Source organism: Rhinolophus sinicus, linkage group LG09 (assembly GCF_036562045.2).
Source record: "Rhinolophus sinicus isolate RSC01 linkage group LG09, ASM3656204v1, whole genome shotgun sequence".
NCBI classification, from domain to species: Eukaryota; Metazoa; Chordata; class Mammalia; order Chiroptera; family Rhinolophidae; genus Rhinolophus; species Rhinolophus sinicus.
Genome location: NC_133758.1, coordinates 33,108,670 through 33,133,272, shown reverse-complemented (window position 1 = coordinate 33,133,272; position 24,603 = coordinate 33,108,670). Strand labels below are relative to the sequence as shown.

Sequence of the window (24,603 nt, the reverse complement as noted above, 5' to 3'; positions counted from 1 at the left end):
CCTCACAGCTGTAATACTTCCTGCTGCACTGTGTTCCTCCTTTTTCCATGAAAGCTACTCCTATGGCTAGGAAATACAATTCTAGGGGACAAAGTTTCAGGTCACACAATTGCTTTCTTTCTTATAATCCTTTTGGAATAAGAAGGATTTTTGAGAAGCTGAATGATCCTTGGGTCATTCTGGCAGTTAAAGACTCCTAGGAATAAAAAAGGGGACCAAACCATTCACTCACTCAATGAATACTTATTGAACACGTACCATGTGCTATTGTTTGAGACATTGGGAAGGAAGGCAGTAAGGTCCCCTTTCTGGGGGACAACTCTCTGGGTATTTGTAGCAGGTTCACTCAAAAACACAACGGCAGTCTAAGGCTATACAATTTATAGCTAATTGACTAAAGTGTGCTGCTACAGACCTTTAAAAACTGAAGAGCCAAAAAAAGAAAGAGAGAGAGAGAGAGAGAGAGAGAGAGAGAGAGAGAGAGAGAGAGAGGAAGAAAGAAAGAAAGGAAGGAAGGAAGGAAGGAAGGAAGGAAGGAAGGAAGGAAGAAAGAGTCAAGATCCTTTATATAATGAACTATAAGTACCAGAGACAACACAGGGTGACATAAATTCTTTTCTAAAAACTGTGTGTGTGTGTGTGTGTGTGTGTGTATTTTCAAGCCACGAGATTATCCTAAACTCCTAAAATAGTACCAGGACCAAAATGTGCTCAATAAAAATTAAATGGCATCGTTGAGCTGAATGGAGTTCAAAGTGCGGAAAGAAGGCAGCTATTGTCCTGATTTAACAAAAGCAGTGAGGTCATCTCAGCGGCCTGTGTTCTAAATGCCACGTTTGCAAAGGGGGGCATGTCCAGGTATCGGAACTTCCAATCCCATGCTTTTAAAACCAGACCACAATGCTCAGTTGTGAAGCGGTATCTTGTGAAATCATGACATCCAAGTCGTTCACAAAAGCAACGTTCAAGCTGTGCCCAGGGTTATTCAGAGATTTTGGAGTTCAGAGGTTGGCTACATGTACTGACTGTCATTCTAAGATTACAGAGGCACTCTTTGTGTTTCCAAAATTTTCATTTCGTACAATTCTAATAAGAATATGCATTTAACTACATGCATTAATTAGAAATACTATGACAAAATGAATCTGAGCTTGCAAATAACCACACAAAAGTGTTTGATGCTTCATTTTCTAAGTCATTACACTCTTAGTTTACAGACAATGTCTATTTTCTCACCTTGGAGAAAAAAATAGCATATCCCAGCCCCCTTCCTCTCCCTCTTCTTGCCCCCCAGAGGAGTTTTACCTGCATAATGTACCGGAATCTCTATCTTTGGCCCAATGACATAGTGCCCCTCCTCCAGACTATGGGCAGTGATGGTTGTCCACTGACGGCACGAATGAATCAGAAGGTAGTCGTTTTCCCGCAGCCCTTCTATGCATTCTCCTAAAAAATACAAGTTTATATAAGAAACTCAGAATTAGCATATGCTTACTCCATACCCTGCAATAAAATTTTACTAGTTAAAACTTGGCTAGTGCAGAAGTTGAGAGTTCATCCCAAGAGGAGATAAAGTTCACTTATGAATTAGCAATAAAAAATCATTCTATGCCAAGTTGATAATTTTACACGATTCCATAAAAATGTTTCCTACTTATTTACAAAGAGATTTTCAAATACTACCTCACTGTATCTCAATAAGTATATTTCAATGATTATAACACAAACATTAAGTGCCTACAATACATTAGGTAATACTTAGATGCTTTGTATATATTACTTATGTAATACAGTAACATGAGGTAGGTATTGTTCCTTCTTTACAGTGAACAAAAAAAAAATCAAGGTTCAGAATGTTCAGTAACATGTCTAAGCTCACAGATTGAATAAGCAGAAAAGAGCAGATTCAGGCCTAGGTCAGATTGATTCCAAAGCTTATGTTCTTCAACATTACAATATAATTACCAAAAAGAAATAATAAACTTTATCTCTCAATTGAACTATCACTTGAAATTAAACGCCTATTTCTCCTTTTAAATTTTATATGTTTTGCCAGTTCTCTCTGGCCACCTATCAAATTTCCCAATCAATTAAAAACAGTGAAGTTTAGAGTATACCAATGAAATTATTTGTTTCGTTTCAATATTTCCTGATGTACCCTTTTAGCATGTGAAGAGATGACAAACTATTTCAAAAGCGAAATCCATTCCCTGGAACTTCAAAAGATAGTTTTTTAGATGCTGAAATGATCCATCCCATTAACCCTGGTTTAGTAACTTTAAATGCTCAAAGAAAATACCTGAAAAGGCTAATTTCTTTATACAGAAAACGATTAGCCTTCCTTAGTTTTGATGTTTTTTGTATTATAATAATTAAAAGAGTTCCTGGTGACTTAGCTTTATGTTTTGAAATGGTATTTACAGATTCCACACAAACTCTTAAAAGTTTCAGTTCTTTTTCAATTAGAAAAAGGTAGATGAGGCTGTAATGATCCATCAACTTGGTTATCACAACCATAAACCATCAAATTTATTCCCAGACCAATGAGGCCATAATCTTTAAAACAGGCTTAATGCAAGAATCATTTATCTTTGTTGCAGGAAATACAAAGAGTTAAAAGCCTTATTGGGGAGGAAGTGGGAGAAAAAGAAACAGACCTGGAAGTGGAAGTACCCTAGCAGGAGGGGGAGGAGCCTATGGGGGGGAGAGAGGTATTTCCAAACCAGACTCCCCTGCATTTCACACTTTGGGAGGACCAGGTTCATAAATATACCACCATGGGAAGCCACTCGTACCCAGCAGCCCTTTGTATCCCTCGAGCATGTTATGGCAGAAAAGAAAGATCTAGAAATGCTGCCCATAATATAGCCCCCTCAGAGCTCCCCACCAGGGGCAGAGGGTGGGAGGGACACATACACAGCAGGCGGGAGTTACAAGCATGGGCTCCAGAGTCCAGCAGACCTGGTCTAGTCACAGCTTTGCCCCCTAGCTCTCTGTGGTCCTGGGCAGGCACATTCTGTTCCCCCAGGAGATGGGATGACAACAGTCTCTGCTTCCCAGAGTGGTTGTGAAGTTACTTGGTGACAGTGATGGAAACTGCGAAGCACCAACTCTGTCATTTTATGTTAGGAGTGATCATGAAACATCAGCTATCAAATTTAGATTTTTCTTCCTAAAATTTAATCCTTTATGTAAACATTGTAATTTAGGTCATAGCCTCCTTTTATAGGTGAGGAAATGATCTTCAGAGCAGTCAAGGAAGGAACTTGCCTAGAGCTACACATCTAATAAGCTGCAGAAACTGACTTCAGGGGTCTCTCTGTGCACCTCTCTTCTGCTCTTCCAACACCATGTCTATTGCTTTGAAAACCACCATCAATAATCCAAGTAATGGAAGAACTGACCTTTGGCTTTAAACCTTACTTGTTCACTCAAATGGTATGACAAGCACTGTTCCTAGCAGGGCATGGGACACCCATTGGAGAACAAAACATAGATCTCTGCACTAGGACACTTATTATCCAACAGATAGGAGACAGATGGTACCATTAACAAGAATGATTAAATTATGAATAAATTAGAAAGTGAACTGTGCTTTGAATAAAGGGTAAGAGGACCAGGAGAATGAAATGTACATATTTAACATGTACAATTGGACGACCAACAAACACTTCTTGGGTATCTTTTATGCACAAAGCAATGGGGGAGTGGGCATAAACATAAAGAAGACTTGGTCCATGCATTCAGGAAGTCAACATTTGCATTGGTAAGATGTGTTCATATGCAATTTCATGTAAGGTAGGGCATTATGAGTGCTATGTTGGAAGAAGAAGAAATCTAGAGTGGGGATAAAAAATCTAGCAGAGAAGATCCAGAAAACGTTAACAGGAATATAAAGCATTAAGGCTGGTCCTTCTTTGATGGATAAGATGAGCTTAGATGAGGGAGGCAATGGAGAACCACTGAAGAGTTGTGGAGAAGAGAATGGCCAAAACACCACCGTAGGAAAATTAATCTGGTAGTACTATAAAAGATAGATGGGAGAAAAGGAGAAACCAGAGCCATGGGGTGTATGCAGGGAACTCAGAGGGAAAACAAAGTGACATTCAGGGAAAAAAGAAAAATGTCATTTTCTGCAACTAAATTGTTATATCATAAAAACGGTTTTAATTTTATTCCACAGTGGGCTCTAAAGAGGCGGCTAAGAAACAACTGCAGTTAAGTTAATCAAAATGAAAATTTAATGTTAAATCCTACTGCTAGTTGATGCAGTAAACACTATCAAGAGGATTCAGGATGATTTTTTGAAGCCATAAAGTAGTAAAAAACCAAGGCCTATTTTTGAGCTTATGTCTTCTTTATTTTTTTAAAACAGTCAAACCATGTGTCTGCTTTAGGAAAAAAAAGTTTCACAAAAATTGTCTAGAAATAAAACTTAATATAATCACTTAAAATATCCTAGGGTAGGCCATTAATCGAGAAATTACATTAGAGGAATAAAAAAAACAATTTTTTTGTGATATAATTATCCTGTTGCTTAACTACTATGTATATAGCACACTAAACTTGTACACTTAGCTCAATGATGTAGTAACGGAAAGTCTGAAAGAACTGTGTTCAATTCCAGATATATTGTAATGCCATCCTGAAATTTCCCCACATCTAGCACGCTTCTGGGATATACCTTACTTGTCTTGTTTCAACTGGATCCCCTCTCAACATTAGGTCTTACATACTTGTTAAAATCATTGTTAATGCTAGGAGAATCTGAAATCCATGAATTCTTCGATGTAAGTCTGCTTAAAAAAAGAAGAATCAATCTCAACATTTTAAATAAATATTATCACCTGAACATGCACAGATTCTGCTCTTTGGCTGCAGGGCCAATATAATCTGATCCACCTTTCTGATCTCTCCTTGCTACCTGCCCTGTTTTTCTGCCTTTTAGATTAGCTGCGACTGTAGGGGTTAATCAAAGTTCCACCCATAGCCTATTTACCTTTTCTCTCTCCTTTACAATCTTACACATCTCTCAAGGATTCAGTCAGTTATGGACAACTCCCAAATCCATACTACCAGTTACTAATTAATTTCTATTCTGAGCTCAGAGTCCACACTTCTACTCATTTCTTCCTGGATGCCCCCCTACCATTCATCCGGGCATCATAGCTTCATTCAACAAACACTTCTTGAGGACCAGCTATGTTCTAGGACCTGGTGATACAGTAGTGAACCAAATACCTGTTCTCATGGACCTGGCTTCTTGGCTGGGTTTTCAATGTCCTGTTTTTGACTCCTTCAATTTATTTAAATATTGTTGCAGATGAAACTTTTAAGAATATAGCACTGCTCATCTTATTCTTCTGCTCACACCTGCCTTTGGTTCCCGTTCATACAGAAGGAGGACTTAATTCCTTGGCCCCAGTACTCAAGGGCCCCAAAACTAGTTCCAAAGGGTCTACGACGTGTGTCTTCGATGCCATAAATCAGAGTCCAAAGAACACCTTCTCTGTTCCACATACACACTGCACTCACACTTCTGAGTCCTCACCTCCCTGTCTTCCACGTGCCTGAGACATGATCTCACTCTCCCTATCTACCGACGACTTACCCTACTTGCTCTTGAAAGACCAACTCCTGTGTCACACTCATGAATGTCTTCCTGATACGAATCCTAACCTTTTTCATTTAAACTGCATTATTGTGTAACTTGGCTTATATCCTATGAATTTATAAATTTTCTTTTAGAGGCATGAGCATGAGGAACTTAGACTATTTAATGTTTATAGGTATTTAAATAACAATAAAAATAATTTAACACCGTGTGAATTGCAAGTATTTCTTTGTTTCCTTTTAAAACTGGTCCATATATTCATCAAGTTTGAGAAACATGTTTGAAGAGGTTAAGCAAAAAAGATATTAGGGACCATCACTGCTGTTGGATGAGAGCCCCACTCTTACTAGCAACCACAGCAACACAATGGAACAGCCCAGATTCACTGCCTCATGGTTTTGCTTTGCAAATATTCTAACTTATGTTTATTTAGAGTATTTTCCCCCCAGACACGGGAGTCCTATGTTTTTTATGCTGCTTGTAACTATTGTTAGCTTTGTCTGAACTGTAATTAAGTTCATTACAGTTGAATCTATCTGAGATAGTACATATATAATTGTAGTGCCTTATATATATGAATGAGTTCGGATGTGTCTGAATCAGTTCGTGAAGTTGTATAAGGTCTCTTGCAGTAGAATCGAAATCTCTATTAACTGATTCTTTATTTATTTTTAAACGTGAAGACCAAGTATAAGTGTACTTAGATGACAATTTATGTTTGATACTAAACCTGTTAACTTTCTACTAACGGGTTTTCTATTAAAATATTAAAGTTGGTCCAAATCCAGAGAACAAAACAGACACATACACTTTTTTTGTTTCTTTGGTTTTTTTTGCTAGTCTCCTGTCACATACAACAATTGTGGGATTTTACACAATTCCCTAGGTTGTACTGTGATTTTGGCAGCTTTTGTGCCAAAATGTGGAAGTTTTTGATTTTCTACATTTGTGTCTCTTTGTTCTTGGTGGTGTATTTCACGCCAGAGTAACAGGCTCAGTCAACAATTTGGGGTTGTAGCTCTGTTGAAGGCATGTACTTTTAATAGTTTCAACTCCTAGAATACCTGACTTTCCACTTAGCAAATGCATAATTTTATCATGCTGATTTATTCTTTTTAAGAATGCTTTTATCCCCGATTTGCTCGGTTTCTTCTCAGTACATTGGTAGAGCAGTAGAATAAGGCCCTGTTGAGATAATTTAATTTGTTAATAGATGGGCAATGAGAATCGGACTCACTGAATGTGGTATTGTTTTTATATCTGTTATAGACCTAAACTGTTTCTTACGTCATAGCCAAATCTATTGACAATGGGTAAATTAATAGGTTCTGTATATCTGAGTTCTTGCTACAAATTTAACAGTTGTGCATTGTTTTATTTTACCAATGGTAAAAGGAAAGCTGGTCAAGTGATAACATTGTACTTGTACTTCCTCACTTAATAAATAGCGTTGCTTAATTTTAATTATGTGTTTACTTGACCTTATAATCCTTTTCACATAGACAGGAATCCTAGTGAGTCAGTTAAATACTCAAACCACTGCATTTCTCTTACAACTTACAAACATTTAAAAAAATTACTTCCAATGGCAGGGGCTGATTACCAGACAGATTCCTCTTCCTTCCGACTCCCCTTGCAGTTAAATGGTGCCATGCCACTGAGTTCTAACCCATGGTGTGAGCAGAAATGCCATTTCCCACTTCCTGTCTTGGCCTTACCCATGAACACCGCTCACAAGCCATCCGCTATGCTCTTTCCTCAGCCAAGGGCTGAATATCGGTTCTCAGGAAGACGTTGGGAACACGCTGAAGACAGCACAGCTGCCAGCAGTCTGGGTTCCTTAATTAATACACAGTGGAACAAACTGCCCTGACCACACACTGAGTTGTGATGTGAGAAATACACTTCGACTGGGACGTTATGCCAGTGATGTGTGGTCCTGTTGTAGTTTGCCTTTTTGGTTTCTGTGATTAGACTCCCTTAACTGAAACATCACATAACCTTCCATAGCAGGACGTCTCCTGATCATAATGACCACAAAGTTGTTGTTACAGAAGCTATTTTTTCTAAGCAGTCTTCATAAACACAAATTTACCTTGAATGCGCAAAGGTAGCTTAGACTAAAAATTCCTCTCCTCATTCTTTTAGTTACATTTCATCCCATAAACGTGATGGATATAATTAAATGCTGTTTCTACAAATTAGCATCCCCAAACATTGTGAATGTATGAGGTCCTAGTTGTTTTATTGTCTCCCAAACAAACAAGAAATATTTACTGGGAGAACAGAACATGGCACTATGATAACATTTCTTTGTCCCAAAGGACTATAATCCAAATGACATGGTGAGTAAAGAAAGGGTATGGACATGGTGAGTAAGGAAAGGGTGAGTAAAGAAAGGCGGGGTGGGGGGGATAAAGGAGGTGACAGGATGAGGTCATAGGAATGGCTCTAAGACACTGAAAGAGCAATCATAAAATCATGACATTAAAATGTCTGTAATGAAAAAGCAATAAGCTGTTCCAAAAAGGAAGTATTAGAAAGGGAGAAAAATCCTAAAAGAAACAACTAATTAACAACTAACTAATTAAAACAGGGAGACATTATAAAGCGATAGGGGAGAATATAGCTATAGGACATCATTAAAGCACAGGTAATAATTTTGAAATCAGTGAAAACTGAAAAACAAACAAAATTTCTTTGGTGGAAATAAAAAAAACCTCTAGGAATAATCAAAGACATTGCTTTTAGCCTAATGGATATAAGAAAGTGTAAGACTGAAGAGGAAGAATCAGACATAGGTATCAATCATATAAAGGTATCTGAAGCCACATGATGATAAGAGCTTCTCAAAAAGCATATAAGGGGTTAAAAAAAGATACAGCTTCTGGCACAGACACCCTGAATGCAAAGGAAAGTGAGTGTCCTAGATCTGGGCAGACAGGAGGAATAATTTTAGCATTCTAAAAGGTCACATTCCCCTACTCCACATGTCAAACAAAGAATGATCTTCCAATGATGTGCACGCACCTGCATTTCTGTCTTCATCTACTTCAACGGGCAAGTCCATTTCTAGGCGCTGTCGTTTTATGAACACTAGGCTATCTTATGGCACAGAGAAAGGGCTGGGACGGGGGAAGGGGGAACCACAGACAACAGCTCTGCTTGAGCTTAGCTGCTGTCCAGTTCTAAAACTGAGAACAATCATTACCTGCTGTCTCAAGTCCTACCCTTCCTTCAAGGGAGGCTCATCCCTGGGTGTGAGGGGAGGAGCCTGCAGCACTAAGGAAAACAGCGGTTCGGACCCCAGGCTGCACGTTCATTGCCATCATTGGGAGACTTGTAAAAACTCCAGTGGGGCAGGTGAGGGGAGTGGGACCCAGGTACCCACATGTTCTGAAATCTCCTCAGGTGTCCTAACCTGTAGCCAGCGTTCAGTGAACAACTGAGGCAGCTAAGAGCTCGGGTCCCGGACAGACTTTATCCCAGCCCGTGATTCAGTTCTTGCTCTGCTCTCAGAAGGGAGTGAGATAACACTTACGCAAGTACTTAGAAAGTGTCAGCCACGTATTAAGTGTTATTACTATTACTGTCCTCAAATACCTCAGGTCACAGGATTCTCTCAAGCTACTAAATGAGCATAGCATTTGCTTTATTTTCATTATGTAGTAATTATAAATGATCCTACTTAGTGTTTTGTGAATATACATTATATTTCTCCAATTAGACTGTTAACGTGCTTGGGAGTCAGGGACTTCTCTTGTCCTCTTTCCTGACCAGGGACAATCACCCAGCTGGTATCCATAAACCATCGTTGATAATTCAACATGGTCATTTCCCCCTATTTTGATACAAAATAATTGCATCACAAATTGATACATTTAATTATCAGACAAAATTAAAGATATTTTCCTCTCTTGTTGTCTTCTATTTTGCAATAACAAGCAAGGCAATTTTATTTTCTAAGATCCCTCTTTCTACTTAAACCATTATTTTTAAGCAGGTTATTAATTCAGGCTGATAGGAAGCTTTCCAACAAGAAGGATTGTTAACCACAATAAGTTGTAGCAGTTTTTTGCCATGAATCACCTTTAAGTAGAAAGTGACAGAGACTGCTAGACATCCAGTAGTATCTCACTCACCCCCGTCCACAGTAAGAGTCCCTATTTCCTGTCCCCGGAATAATTAGGTATAACAATATAACTAAGACAATGGGATGTAGTGGAAGTAGTATGTGCAACTTCCAAGATGTATTTTTTTTTAAATATCTTTAATATACCAGAAAGTTTACTGATCGAAGTTTACAATTCAATGGTTTTAGTATATTCAGAATTGTGCAATCATCACTGCAACCTAATTACAGAACATTTCTATCACCCCAAAAGAAACCTCCTACCCATTAAGTCATTACCTACTACTCACCCCAATCTTAGGCAACCACTATTCTAGTTTCTGTAGCTATAAATTTGTCTATTCTGGATATCTCATATAAATGGAATTATAAAATATGTGACTTTTTGTGTCTGTCTTCTTTCACTAAGCATAATGTTTTCAAGGTTCATCTACATTGTAGCGTGAATCAGTACTTCATTCCTTTTTTATGGCCAAATAATATTTGATTGTACATATATAGGTACCATGTTTGTTTATTCATTCATCACATGCTGGGCATTTAGACGGTTTAGTTTTGGCAGTTATTGAGTACTGCTGATATGAACAGGTGTGTACAAGTTTTTGTGTGGATATATGTTTTCATTTCTCTTGGAAGGGGTAGAACTGCTGAGTCATATGGTACCGGTAACTCTAAATTTAACATTTTGAGAATTCTCAGGCTATTTTCCAAATTGGCTGGACCAATGTACATTCCCACTAGCGATGAATGAAGGTTCCAACTTCTTCAGACTCTCCAACACTTGCTATTATCCATCTTTTAATTATAGCCATTTTAAGGGGTGTGCAGTGTGTCTCACTGTGGTTTTGATTTATGTTTACCAAATGATTAGTGATGTTGAGCATCTTTTCATGTGCTTATTGGCCATTCGTATATCTTTTACAGAGAAATGTTTATTCAAATCTTTTGCCCAATTTTAAATGTGGTTATTTGTCTTTATTATTGAGTTGTCAAAGGATTTTGTATATTCTGGATACAAGTTCCTTATCAGATATATGATTTACAAATATTTTCTCATTCTGTGGACTGTCCTTTCACTTTACTAAAAGCATTCTCTTAACCACAAATTTTAAAATTTTGATTACCTCAAATTTATTTTTCTTTTGTTGTTTGTGCTTTTGGTGTCCTATGTGAAAAACTGTTGCCTAACCCGAGGTCATGAAGATTTATGCCTACATTTTATAGTTTTCAGCTCTTACATTTAGGTTTACAACTTATTTTGAGTTTTGTGTATATTGTGATTAAGGGTCCAACTTCATTCTTTTGCATGTGGATACCCACTTACCTAAGCACCAGTCAAAAAGATTACTCTTTCTTCATTGAATTATCTTGCCTCCCTGTCAAAAATCAACTGATCATAAATGTAAGGGTTTATTTCTGGTCTCTCAATACTATTCCTTATAACTATCCTTATACTGGTACACACTGTCTTAACTACTGTAGCTTTGTAATAAATTTTGAAAATGGGAAATGTGTCTCCCACTTTGTCCTTCAAGTCTGTAATGGTGTTTTGGGGGGGTCCCTTGCATTTCCATATGAATTTTAGGATTGGGTTGTCAATTTTTGTCCCTATAAAAGCAAGCTGGGATTTTGATAGTGATTGTATTTAGTCTATAGATAAATTTGGGGAGTAGACATCTTAACAATATTAACTCTTCTGATCATGAACATGGGATGTCTTTCCATTTATTTAGATCTTTATTCCAACATTTTTCAGTTTTCAGTGTGCAAGTCTTGAACTTCTTTTGTTAAATAAATTCCTAAGCATTTTATTATTTGTGATGGTATTGCAAATAGAATTGTTTGTTTGTTTTATTTCATTTTTGGAATGTTGATAGTATAGAGAAGTGTAATTGATTTTTGTACATTGATATTTCCTGAAATCTTGCTGAACTACTTCTAATAGTTTTTCTTTCTCTTTTTGGTAGATTCCTTAGGGTTTTCTATATGTAAATTCATGTCATCTGCAAATAGATATAGTTTCACTTTTTCCTTTACTATCTCGATGCCATATTGTTTTTCTTTTTCTTGCCTAATGCTTTTGGCTAGAATCTCCAGTACAATGCTGAATGTGAGGCAAACAAGATATATCTTTGGAGAGGATGTGCCATTCTTTTTCTTGTTAATTCTTCCTGATAGATGGAATGTGGATGTGATATTGGAACTGAAAGGTAGTGACCATCTCAGCCTCTGACGGGGAACTTAGGACTGAAACTGAGTCCATAATATAGAAAGAAATGAAAAGAAACCTGGGTCCCTGTCACCTTGGGCAGCATGCCAACCTGGACTTTTTGTGTCTCTATGACCTTCAGCTAAACTCAAGCCTAAATCAATTCAGGAGTATTGGAATAAAGTTAAGAATTGTGGTGCCTGCATTATTCAATCAAAATAGATGAACTAATTTCAAAACAGAAAAGAAGTTTTGTTTTTGATTATTTTTAAAACCCATTTTATTAAAGGTGCCCGTCTAAGGAAGTACTATCTAAACCTGGTTCCTGGTTGTAAAATCTGAACAATGTCTGGTATCTAATGTTTTTCACTTCAGAATAATTCCACAGAGTTTATAGCAAACAGTATTCATCAATATTATGGTTCTGGTAATCACTTTCACGCTTCCTAACTAGTTTGAGATTGTAGAGGCTGTATGGCTTTTACTGACTCAAATTTCCTTCATAAAGACAAGAATATTACTCAAAATCACTTAAAAGCTTTTGTTGCACATTTAATAAAACTCTTTACTTGTACCTAATTACAGATAAGAGTTATATATTAACTCACATTTGAAAAGTTAAAATTACGAGCTTTAGCTCTAAGTTATTTAAGAAACCAAGTCAAGGGCATGGCTCTAAATGGGATAATATTGTGTATCCCTAATGCAGACAGAAAAATAATAAGTTTTTGTATATTGACTAAAAAATCATGAGGAATATAGATTTTTCCTAGAATTTACCTAGAACTTTCCTAGAATTTACCATTAACAGGCGACTATAATATCAGCATTAAGTACCTCAGTGATAACACCTGGTGAGTATTAGAAAGAAAAAAATCACTCCATAGCCTGTCAATTATGCATCCATTTGACCAATAAAGACCGAATCACTAACTCTTAACTCCTCCCCTTGTATCTCACTTTGGCCATGAACATGCAGCACAGAAATTCTAGTGTAACCAATGATTAGGATTGCCCTATTTTCTTCAAATGTGTAAGAATTTAAAGGAAGCAACTTAATTCTTTGGAGCAGAATCTATAACATGCCAACCTAATCCAGAAGATTTTTCTTTTGTAGCCCCCAGGATATTTTTATTCTTGGAAAATATTCTGATTAAGCCAAATATCTGCTGTCATTAGCTATCTGACTAATCGAAATGTGACTGCCAGTCAGTTCCTTTATTGACTACAAGTATCAAAAGTCTAGGAAGACAAAACAAATGCTAAGGAAGTAGTTAAACCTGCACAGCACCCATTTTTACTATGAGTGCCTAACACATGAAATAACAAGGATTACCATGGGGTTCTTTAGGCCCAAATCATCTCTTTTCTGCTCTGTCTGCATTCCACAAGCTGCTGAGCAATGAGTAGGTGTGTAATAAATGCTTTCTGAATGAACAATCTTGAGTAGAAATTGGTGAGCATTTATAGCAAATAAGTTTAAGTATAAATGAAGCACTCAGGTCTTAATAAGCCCCTCAAAGAAAGCAGAGTATTTACAAAAGGCTATTTTTTCAGTTATCCTCTACTGATCTCTTCCTACCCAAAACAAACATACACAAATCTACATTGTCTAAGATCCCTTTTTCGATGAATACTCTATTCAAGGGCCCAAGGACAATAATCTTGGGTTCTAAGCAAGTGAAAGCGTTGTTATGCTTTTACCTTTTATGGTTTCCTGTGAAATCCCAACAAGAAGGAAACAGAGATTTAGTCGAAGCACTAAGTGGTCATGAAGATAAATTCATAGTGAAATCTAAGCAAAAGGAATGTGTGAAACAAAAGAGAAAGATGTTTAAAAGAGAGAGAGAGATTAGGGATATATTATTACCTCTTCTCAAATGAAGCTTTGGACAAAGGACTCCTTTTCAACAGTAGATGTACCAGGAATTATCGATAATAGATTCTTGCCGTGTGAAATGTAAGTATGCCTACTTAAGTCAAATCTGAAATTTTACACTCTGAAATACTGAACTGTACCTAATATTTAAAAGATAAGACTCTATGCCAAGCGGTTTTTAGAAAAACAGGTGAGCAACTAGAGTATCAGTATTTCTACAAACATTCAAAACATAGTCTATCTCCCAGCACAGCGCCTGGCACATACCATGGAATCACATTCCCGGCAGTAGAGAGAAGGGGCTCAGACTGACCTAGGAAAAACACTCTTTGGTAATCCATCGAAAGAGAATATATAGACATTCCTCTCTCAGTAAGTCTACAGCTATAAGTCAGTAAAGATAGATCTGGTGCGTCCTCCAGTGTTGGACAGTGAATATAAGATGATGCATTTGGTTGGTGTTATGTATGTCTTTATTACACCGTGAGACGTTCACACCATAAAGGCATGCAGAGACCAAGAGCAACTGAGAACCACAGAGGCAGGGAGGCGTTGGCTCTGGCTCCTCCAGACACCAGCTATGGGAAGGGAGAGCAAGCAAAGGCCAGTCCCCAGGCACATTATCTAGGATTTCCCCCTCTCTGGCCCCAGCTCTCTGTTTCCACTAATTCAAACGAATATATGATGACTCCACATGTATAAGGCAATGTGATCTCAGAAATAGCCTAGGGTTTGGAACCAGATTTAGGTTTGAACTGTGGTTCTAAGATTTATTAACTATATGACCACGTGCAAATTACTTAACTTCTTTGAGCCGCAGTGTTCTCACTGTTCAAAATGATAGTAACAATATTATAAGAGAATTTGTAACAGAGTGAAATGCTGGTCCTCTCTGAGTCCATCTTGTTCAAGCCTGCTTTGTTGCCATGGCCTTCTGGCTGATTGCTTTTGCTTAGTCCTGCTTAGACGTGTTAATCATTAGAGGAATTCTGCGTTCAGCTTGAGGTTTACAAAAACCGCCCCTCACCAGAAAGTGCCGCTCCGAGGAGATACGGGAAGTACATATTGTTTATCAAAGATTTGCAGGAATCTCACAACTGGACTCACATCAACTAGGGTCAACAGAATAAGCACACTCTTCCTCGGACCCCTGCCCGCACCCAGCTGTCTGTGGTCCTCAATCAGTAAACCTTTCCTTACTCCAAACTCTGACATTTTGAGCTTAGCCTTTCAAAGCGTCGGCACACGGACTTTGGACCAGTAATAAGTTGGGATAATTGAATGAAAACAAATCTAAAGGACTCCGGATAGTACCGTGTAGATAGAAGTCTCATGAAAAATACGGCTTTGATTTTGTTTACGTCCTCCATTAGTTCCCTTTCCCTTATTAGCTCGGCTGAGGTACACAATACAGTGTCTTTGTCCAGTCACAAAATGCTCTACTAATGTGCAGTGATTTGCATTATGCTTCGCTTCAACTAATAAAAATAAGGGGTGATTTTCATCAGTGACTGGCTCTGTGAACACAACCATATGATTCAGAGTGTTTAAGTTCCCCCAGATACATAGACAGATAGTTGGGATATAGTTAATCATATATAAATTTTTTTCAGATGAGGGTAAACCTAATTAAAGAAATTCACTGGAATAAAGTGGACACATTAAAAATGAATATGGAAAACTTGCTACCCCATCCTATTCTCCCTTGCCGCTCTAAGAAATAAGAAATCATTTTACAAATTATCCAGTGGACCAGTGTCCAGAATGTTATTCCATTAACTTAATAAAAAGAGAGAATATTTTCTTCCATTTAATTTTTTTCTAGATGCAAGAGAAATATTAGACAGAGGGTCTAAATAAAACCAAGAAGATTAAAATAGAACAATCATCCATATGTAAGAGAACTGACAACCTGTGTCATCTTTTCCCCCAAGTGAGACAGTCAAAATGAGATACTTTCTTCTTGGCGTGCTTTCAGGTCTCAGTGGCAGGATTCTGAGGTCAGCAGTTCCTGTGGCAGTGCAAACACCCGCCAGCCCATCCCACACATCCTCTGTTCTAGGTCCCAATCTTACATCAGCCATGGGATAGCCATGCACTGCTCTTTTGCTGGTTTTCTGTATGTGAAATGGGAATAACAGACTCACTCCAGTGATACCGTGAGAAACATCTTCTGCACCACGATATAACATTGCCAAGAATTACATCCGTGAAGTGACAAGGACCAGAAACCTACATTCTCAAATGATTTTAAGCATGGTGATACTTTAACAATCTAAACACGGGGAGAGATGACAGCCTTCCACACTCCCCCCCACAGGTTGAAATCTAGACCAAGCATCATGATAAAATAAAACCAGTAACACTGGGCTCAGGGTTTTAGCAGAGAAAAGGGGAAAAGAAACAGAGTGTCTGTCCTTAATTCAATGCAATGGTGATTATGAAGGCAACAGATGGGAAGCATCCTGTAAGCTTGTGAGATGTGAACACTGCAACTCTGAAGACCTATAGTCAGCATTCGGAGAGAGACAGGGAGTGACAAACACTGTATTAGCTTTCTAATGCTGCATAACGAATCACCACAAATTTAGCAGCTTAAATGCAGGTCAGAAATCTGGGATGGCATGGCTGGGTTTTCTGCTTAGGCTGAAATCAAGCTGTTGGCTGGCTGAGCTCTCATCAGGGGCTCAGGGTCCTCTTCTAAATGCATTCTTGTGGTTGGCAGAATTCGGATGCAGTTGTAGAACTGAAGAGCTTCTTTTTTGCCTGGCTCCTAACTGAGATTATTTTCAACTCCTAAAGGCCGCTTCAGGGCCTTGCCCTGGGGCCTCCAACCTATCTCAGCAATGGACAACCTGTCTCATGTTGAATTCCTCTCATGCTTAGAACATCGCTGATCTCCTCTTCTGTGATTGGCCAGAGAAAACTCTCGATTTTAAAGTAGGGTGTGTCTCATTAGGTTGGGCTCACCAAGGATAAGCTCCCTATCTTAAAGTCAAATGATTAGGGACCTTAATCACATCTGCAAAATCCCCTCTGCCAATGTAACGTGTAACAATCTGGTATAAGACCAGGGAATGGAGGTCCAGGGCGGCATCTTAGAATTCTGCCTGCCATCAACAGTAACATGAGCAGGAAGCCAGTTACTCCAGCATAGAGCAGATACAGTATTTAAGTCAAACATTATGGGTAAACTTGGTGCTTATAGAGTAACTTTCAAAGAGAACGTAATGGGTAAAAACAATCAAAGTCAACATATACTTTGAGATATTAGGGCATGATAACAGTTCTTACCTTGCCCAAGGTGAGTGGAAAAGCCAAGTGAGAGTGCAACTCGGCTTTATTTTTAACATCTCAACTAGGCCAAGAAAAAAACAAACAAAAAACATAGTTCACTTCGACTCTGGAAACAAATAGAATCTCACAATCAGATAAATTTGAGAAATGACTGCAGCCAAAACTTACTAGTCTATATTTAAGCATAAAGTTTTAAATAATTTCCAATTTCACTTGGCTTTTAAAAATTAATTGAATATAATTATCACAGTTTTAAACTCCAGGGTTGCCAAAGAAATGTATACACATGACTTGTATTCATCCTTTGTTATCGGTATATATGAGAATTACAATTTCAATACAGTTATTTTCCTTTCTTAAAATGTGTACACATTTTTTGGGCACCTTCTGTAGTTTCAAAATTATTCCTCTATATATGATGCTTAGGTCTCATGACTCCTTTGCTATGGTCCTTTGTACTTTTCAACCCTAGATTGGAGGGAGGAAGAAGAGAGGGGAGTCCTTTTTTTTTTCTGAAAAGTATCAGCCACTGACATGGGGGGAAACATGCATTACCATTAAGCCCCCGTGCATTGCTCCTTCCAGGACGCATGCTTCTAGTGCAAGCACGAGCTCCTACTGACTTTGGATCCCCATTCCTAATGCTCAACTGTCATCCTGGCTGGGATAAAAGCCACCAAGTCACTCATCCATCCAAAGGACCACCCGGAAACCACACACCTTTTGGGAGGCTGGTAAAGAACATTTCCATTTAAATTGTAAACAATGGAATCCAAAGCTGGATGTAAGAAGGCAACACAGTACTTAATCGCACTGGTTTCGTAAGTAAACATGAACAGAATGTGCTGTGGAGCTGTCTTCATTACAGAGAATCCAGCAACCCTAGGGTTTCTCAGACTACTCCCACTGACGCCGACGCAGTATTTGTGCTGCATGAACCTATGGAGAGAAATATTTATGAATACTTCTGAGGAGATACAAAAGGTGCATGAAGGCATGTTCTGCCTGCCCAGTGTCCTTCAGGTAGAGAGTAATTATGGAAGGGTCAGTAAAACTATCCAGTTTCATCAATTCATTAGTTTGTCGGAATAGCAGTTGTACTTAGAGTGATACACAAGTGTCAAGCACAAGCCCTTCCTGAGGTCCAGGTCTGCACATCTGACTCCTTCTGGATATCACCAGCTGAACTCCCCACAAGAACCTGACTTCCTGTCTTTCTTCCACAGCCCCCGCTCCTTCTAAGTGAGTGGGAGCTTCAGCCTCCCCGTCAACCAAGCAGCCATCATCCATGGCTCGTCTCTCCTCCCATCCATCCATCCATCCATCCATCCACCCACCCACCCACTTCCTCACCAAGCTTTACAGGTGCCTATGGATTCCAGCAACAGAATGTGGTAATTAAGAGTGTGGACTCTAGAGATAGGTTGCCTCAGTTCACATCCCCAAACTGCCCCTCACTGGCCGTGTAACTCAGCAGGCTGATGTCTCTGTGCCTCATTCTCTCATCTGTAAAAGGTAGAGAATAATAACAATAGCACCTACTGCATAGGCTGTGGTGAGGATTAGAGTCAGTAACTATAAAGCACTGACACTGTAAGCACTCAATAAGTCCTCGTATTACTGTCGTCGTCGTCGTTCTGACTCGGTATCTTACAGCTCCATCCCCTACTCTACATCCCTTCTGCTCTCAGCTTCATCCAGGCTCCCAACAGCTCCTAACAGAACCACTGCGAGGGTTTCCCTGTCTAGATTCTGGCACCCCTCTAACCTAGCTTTCATTTCACTGCAATTAGAAACTTCCAAATGCAAAACTGCTCTCACGATGACCCTGCTTGGAAATCTTCATTGGCTCTTCAATGCTCAGAGAAAAAAATTCCAAACTCCATGGGTTGCAGTATGAAACCCTTCCTGACATGACCAGAGCAATCACCCTGGGAAAGTCTGAGGGATAGGAGGGCCAAAGAAGGGCCTACAGAGACTCACACAGCCCCAAGTGCAATCTCTCTCAGGTCTCCAGGGTGTTTCCTCAAGCTTACCCTGTTGTTACCTAGAACGCCTTTCCCTCTCTTACATGTTCAAGCTAGAAATTTCAGAGTCTCACACTGCCTCCTCTCTTATCTTTACAAGAGATCTGTTCTTCCTTACTTTTTAAAAGTTTTCTTAATGCCGAGGATAGTCTCGAGTCCATATGAGACTTTCCCAAACTAGGCGCATGTTACCTTCCCAGCATATCACTCTCCAGCATGTGACTCGAACAGAACTACCTGAGGTTCTCTGAAGCAGTTTCCTTAAGGCCTCTGCTCTTCTATGCACTGGATGTGTTCCCTTCTGCCTAGGATGGTCTATAATCCTTTCTCCATCTTATAAAACCCATTCTTGGTGAAGTCTTTGCTGGTCCATCCCTTCTAGTTTTCATCCCACAGAGGGGACTGTCTCATTCTCTTCTCTCTTGGCATTCTGTACACACTTTTCCCAGGGTTCCTTTAACTGCAGTGACATTTCATATTTGTGTGCTTGCCTTCCATGCTATGCTGGGAGCTCAAGGTCCTGGCAGCCCAGGTGTTCAACACTAATGCTAAATTTATTCGTACATTTGCTGAACAGATTCCTATGTAACTGGCATTCTGCCATCATTTCCCAGTCTTCAACTTCAGGATGAGAGCCTCACTATGTGACACTATTTCTTACAGAATAGAATTTGGTATAAGAAAACTTTTCTCAGAGTCACCACAAAGGGGGTTTGTTATTACTCCTATCTAAAACTCAAAGCTTATCAATCCTTGGCAAAGACTGCTAGGAAAAACTCAATGTACAAAAATGTGGGCTAACCACATTGAGGCAAATAAGTTTTTTTTAAAGTAACAATTCTGAATGGAACAGTAATAATTAAATTTGGAATTAACAGAATTTTAGAACGAGAAGGAAGCTTGAAGAGCCAACTGCCTTCCTTTATAATTGAAGAAATATACACACGGTCTCCAATCAGTTAGTGGCAACAAAAGACTAGAATCCAACTTCCTGCTTCTTAGTCTTAAACCTCTCCATCCCATTATGCCAGATGAAAAGGAAAACAAAATCGCCTGTTCTACAAATGAGATACTCAGATTTCACTCAAGCACATAGGCAGTTCCCCTAACTTGTATATTTCAATGTAGTTTCAAAGCAAACCCAGCCCAGGTGAATGCTGGGTGTGACAACAAAAAGACAGACAGTTGGTTTTTAAGTCTGAGTGCAAAGTCTGAATCCTGGCTCAGCGCTCGCTGTGTAAACCCAGTTAAGTCACAATAATCTCGGAGGCAATTTTCTAATTGAACTGTGAAGAACACTACCTCTTTCATAAATTGTTGGGAGGATTATATGAGAACATTGATTAGTGTATTCTGTGAATCATAAATGCTACACAATTGCCACATATTACTAAAATAAAAGGTAAGGTATTAGTGTACACTGTATTTCTTTTCTCTAGCATTGAAAACTAGTTGCTACTTAACTGTTCTGTTTCTTCTGTTCTCTCTCTCTCTCTCTCTCTCTCTCTCTCTCTCTCTCTCTCTCTCGTTCTGCTCTTTAGAATTGCACTAGCTCCTAAGTAAGGAAAAGAAGTGAAAGGTATTATTTGAATAAGAAAAAAAATTAGGTATTCTTTGCACTCCACTGCCAGTGACGAAACAGAAATAGCTCTTAAAATAGATCACAAGTATATTATCAGCCTACAACTGTATAATACATATTGCGACTCACTGATATATTCTTACACAAGTTCTTACACCAGTTCAATGTCAGTGAAGCACAGAATCTTCAAGTTGCAAGGGGCTTTAGGGATCATCTAAACCCTATCTTTTCTTTAAAGCACATTTAAGTGAGAAGCCTAACTAGAAAAAAAAAAATCAGAAACTATACTATTTTATACTTCAACACACAAGTTATTTCATGGTACTTGTACATAACTATATATCATAGACGTCCATCAATAAATAGAACTACATTTGAATGTACCATGGAAGTACTTACATACGTATAGTAAAACCTATGATAAATTAAACTTGAGATAAATACTTAGCTTGTGAAATTGAAATATAAATAGAAGTATTATAAACATTTTTGAGTTATTTCTCCCTTTGGACATTAAATCTCACTGACTTTTATTACACTAGTATATACATAGATACATAAACATATAGATCAAAGTATAGCTTTCATTTAGAAAGGAAATCATAGTTACTTATGATTATAAACTAAGATAAGCTACTAGGATAAGATCAAAGTCAAGGTTGAGGAAAAGGAAATGATCATAAATGTGTGCCATGTTACAAATCAGTATGGCATGAATCTGGTTAACATAAATCAGTTTATCGGGGCCTGATACATTTCAAATCAACAGGGCAAAAACCTGGATTCTGAAATAGTACCATGTGTATCAGGATACGACATATATTAGGAACCAGATAAAATAATTTTCTCTCAGTATACATATTTATATGTATTGAACACAATTTAAAAAAGAAACCGTTAAGCATAGCTTCATACTGCTATCAACTTACATATAAATAGAACTTGTAAACATCAGATGTTTTACCCACTTTCCTTTGTGAAACATCCTTATGACATTCTCTTAATTCAGCATGTTGTCAAATAGTACTTATTAAGCACTATTCTCAGTAAATGAAACAGAACAGTCCCTTGTTCTGTGTTGTACTTTGGCACAGACAACGTCCACACAGGCCAGCCTTCCCAAAGATGTATCAGAACTGTTCTAAAGAAAGACCACAACAGTAAGGCCCAAGAAAAAGGCACTTCAAGTTCTGTACCAGTCCCAATGCAGTGGCTGTGATTGAGTAAAGTGTCAACCAAATGACCAACCGGCTCCTCCCCTCCACTATATTTACCCCCATGGATTGGCATCTATTAGTTACCACGCCTACATTCTCCCATAAATGTGTTTGGGATTGTCTATGCTATATTTCCCTTTTAAACTCTATTAGCTGAGGAACTCCCACTTAAAAAAAAAAAAAAGAACGTTTTCCATATTTACTGATAGGAAACACAGTTACTTAATCAATTTACTATACTATCATTATGGGGGAAAGAAAATTGTTTAGAGACTCTTCCTATTAACAATTGTGAAAGTTTCCCTAGAGCTTTTCCATTTCTAAATGCAATTTAGTACTGTTTGAGGTAAAGACTGATTCCAAGTATCTTGATAAACATTGTGGGGGGACCTCTGTCTCAGTGATCTGCTAGTTGATCAGGTCCAAGAAAAGTCTCTTTTAGGGGCTCCAAGAATTCATTTTGTGCTCTACATGATCTTATAATTTGGAACAGAGAAAGAAGAGAGTTGGAGAAGCAAAAGAGAAAGACTAACATGCATGAACAAACCAAGAAATACAAGATCATATGAGGTAAAACGCTACTTTTATGGCCGAGATTTTAAGTCAACAGATGTTCAGTGAAGTCATGTAGCCGACCTCCTAAGAACAGAGGCAAACAGTCAAGGACCCAGAGCCGTCTATGTGGAAGAGCATTTCTGACTATGGATGGCATGCCTTACTCTTTCGCAAGAAGTATCTTTTTCTTTTTCTAAATCTAACCTACGTCTCTCTTGAACCATTTCCCTTTCTTCAGTTCTTCCTGAGAAACAAATGCTCAGCATCCTTTTCATGACAACCCTTCATAAATTCAAATAGTTATTAAGTGGCTTCTTGAACTTCTCTTCAAACGCAAGATTCACAACTCCTTTTCCCTTTCCTCATGGGCCTTATTTTTTATAATCCATTGATTCCTTCTACTGCCCGTCTCTGGATCCTTTCCAGTTTCCTTTCTTTAACTCTAGAATCCCAAAGAGAAAATAAACGTTCTACTAATGGCTTGGCCAACAATGGGCAGAACAGGAGTAATTTACCGGGTTTTTTTTTTTTTTTAATTGTATTGTTTTATTCATATTAAAATGTGAACCCCAGGCTTTAAGGTAAAATATACACATGACAGAAATTCTCACTTCAATCTATACTTCACTTTATTGTATACAGGTCTGTTCTTTCAGTTTCTATCTTCTACTTCATGTGTGAGTTTTCTTTTCTACAGAAATGCTTCTTTTAATTCTACTTAGCACTTTCACAATTTAATCAACTCAGTCAATTTAATATTCTATGAATAACTCATAAGCTTGCCACGTATTTCATTAGTTCACTCCTCAGTTTGCATCACCCTCATTGCCCCAACATCCCATGATAGCTTCTGGGAGTTCCCAGTCTGAGAGAGCCACGTACAGTTGCCAGTGCAGAGCAACAAAGTGGCCATCAAATTAACTAGGACAGACTACAGAAATCAGTGTGGAGGTATCTCAAATAACTGGAAATGAAATTACCTTATGACCCAGCAATTCCACTCTTAGGTATCTATCCAGAGAAATCCAAAACTCTAATTCGAAAAACATATATATGAACCCCTATGTTTATTGCAGCGCTAGTCACAATAGCCAAGACATGGAAACAACCAAAATGCCCATCGGTAGATGACTGGATTAAGAAACTATGGTACATTTATACAATGGAGTATTATTCGGCCATAAAGAAGAATTAAATCTTACCATTTGCAACGATATGGATGGACCTAGAGAACATTATGCTAAGTGAAATAAGTCAGACAGAAAAAGACAAATAGCATTATCATCTCACTTATATGTGGAATCTAAAGAATAGAATAAATGAACAAACTAATCAGAAAGAGTCTCAGAGACATGGAGGAAAAACTGAGGGTTGCTAGATGGGAGGGGGGTGGGAATAAGGGGGACGGTGAGGGGATTAGAAAGCACAATTGGCAACCATAAGATTGCCATGGGGATACGAAAGACAGTTTGGGGACTATAATCAATAATGTAAAGATTTTGTAGGGTATCCGATGGACACTTGTCTTCTTAGGGAGACCACTTCAGGGATGGTGTAGATGCTGGACCACTGCACCGTACACATGAAGGTAAAGCTGAATAATAGTGAATATCAACTATAATTTAACATATACATACATGTAGTCACAGGATGTGGAGTACAGCATAGGAAATAGAGTAAGTAGAACTGTAACAGCTATATATGATATCAGAGGGGTAGAAGATGGGGGTTGCCACTTTGTGAGGGGTATACATGCCTAACTATTACATTGTTTTGTACACCTGATACTAATGGGGGGAAAATGTGTCACAGAGAACAAAAAAAATTTAAAAAATAAAGAAATAAAATGGGTTAGATGTGCCCAAAAGGCATTTACAATGGTGTCGAACAATACTGAAATATTGGAACAAGTTAAATGTCCCCTTATTAGGGGGTTGGTTACATATTATGTCTATCTGTGTATACTTAAGTGAAAGTGTCTATAACGTTTTTTAAATTAAAAAAGGCAAATTATGGGGAAAAAATTAACTACGACAGGGGCTTTTTATTGGTGGTTATGTTTTACAAGAAACACATCATTTACTAAAAATG

The 24,603-nt window shown here is 38.3% G+C and overlaps 1 protein-coding gene across 2 annotated transcripts in view; it reads right to left on the bottom strand.

The window, feature by feature from the left end:
* The window catches only part of GAREM1 (GRB2 associated regulator of MAPK1 subtype 1), a 189,896-nt gene that overhangs the window by 119,442 nt on the left and 45,851 nt on the right, over nucleotides 1-24,603 (bottom strand). For both annotated transcript variants that reach the window (XM_019714080.2, XM_019714081.2), the window contains exon 2: nucleotides 1,306-1,446. In XM_019714080.2, the coding sequence (XP_019569639.2) occupies nucleotides 1,306-1,446 (141 nt within the window). The remainder of the gene's footprint in view (nucleotides 1-1,305; nucleotides 1,447-24,603) is intronic.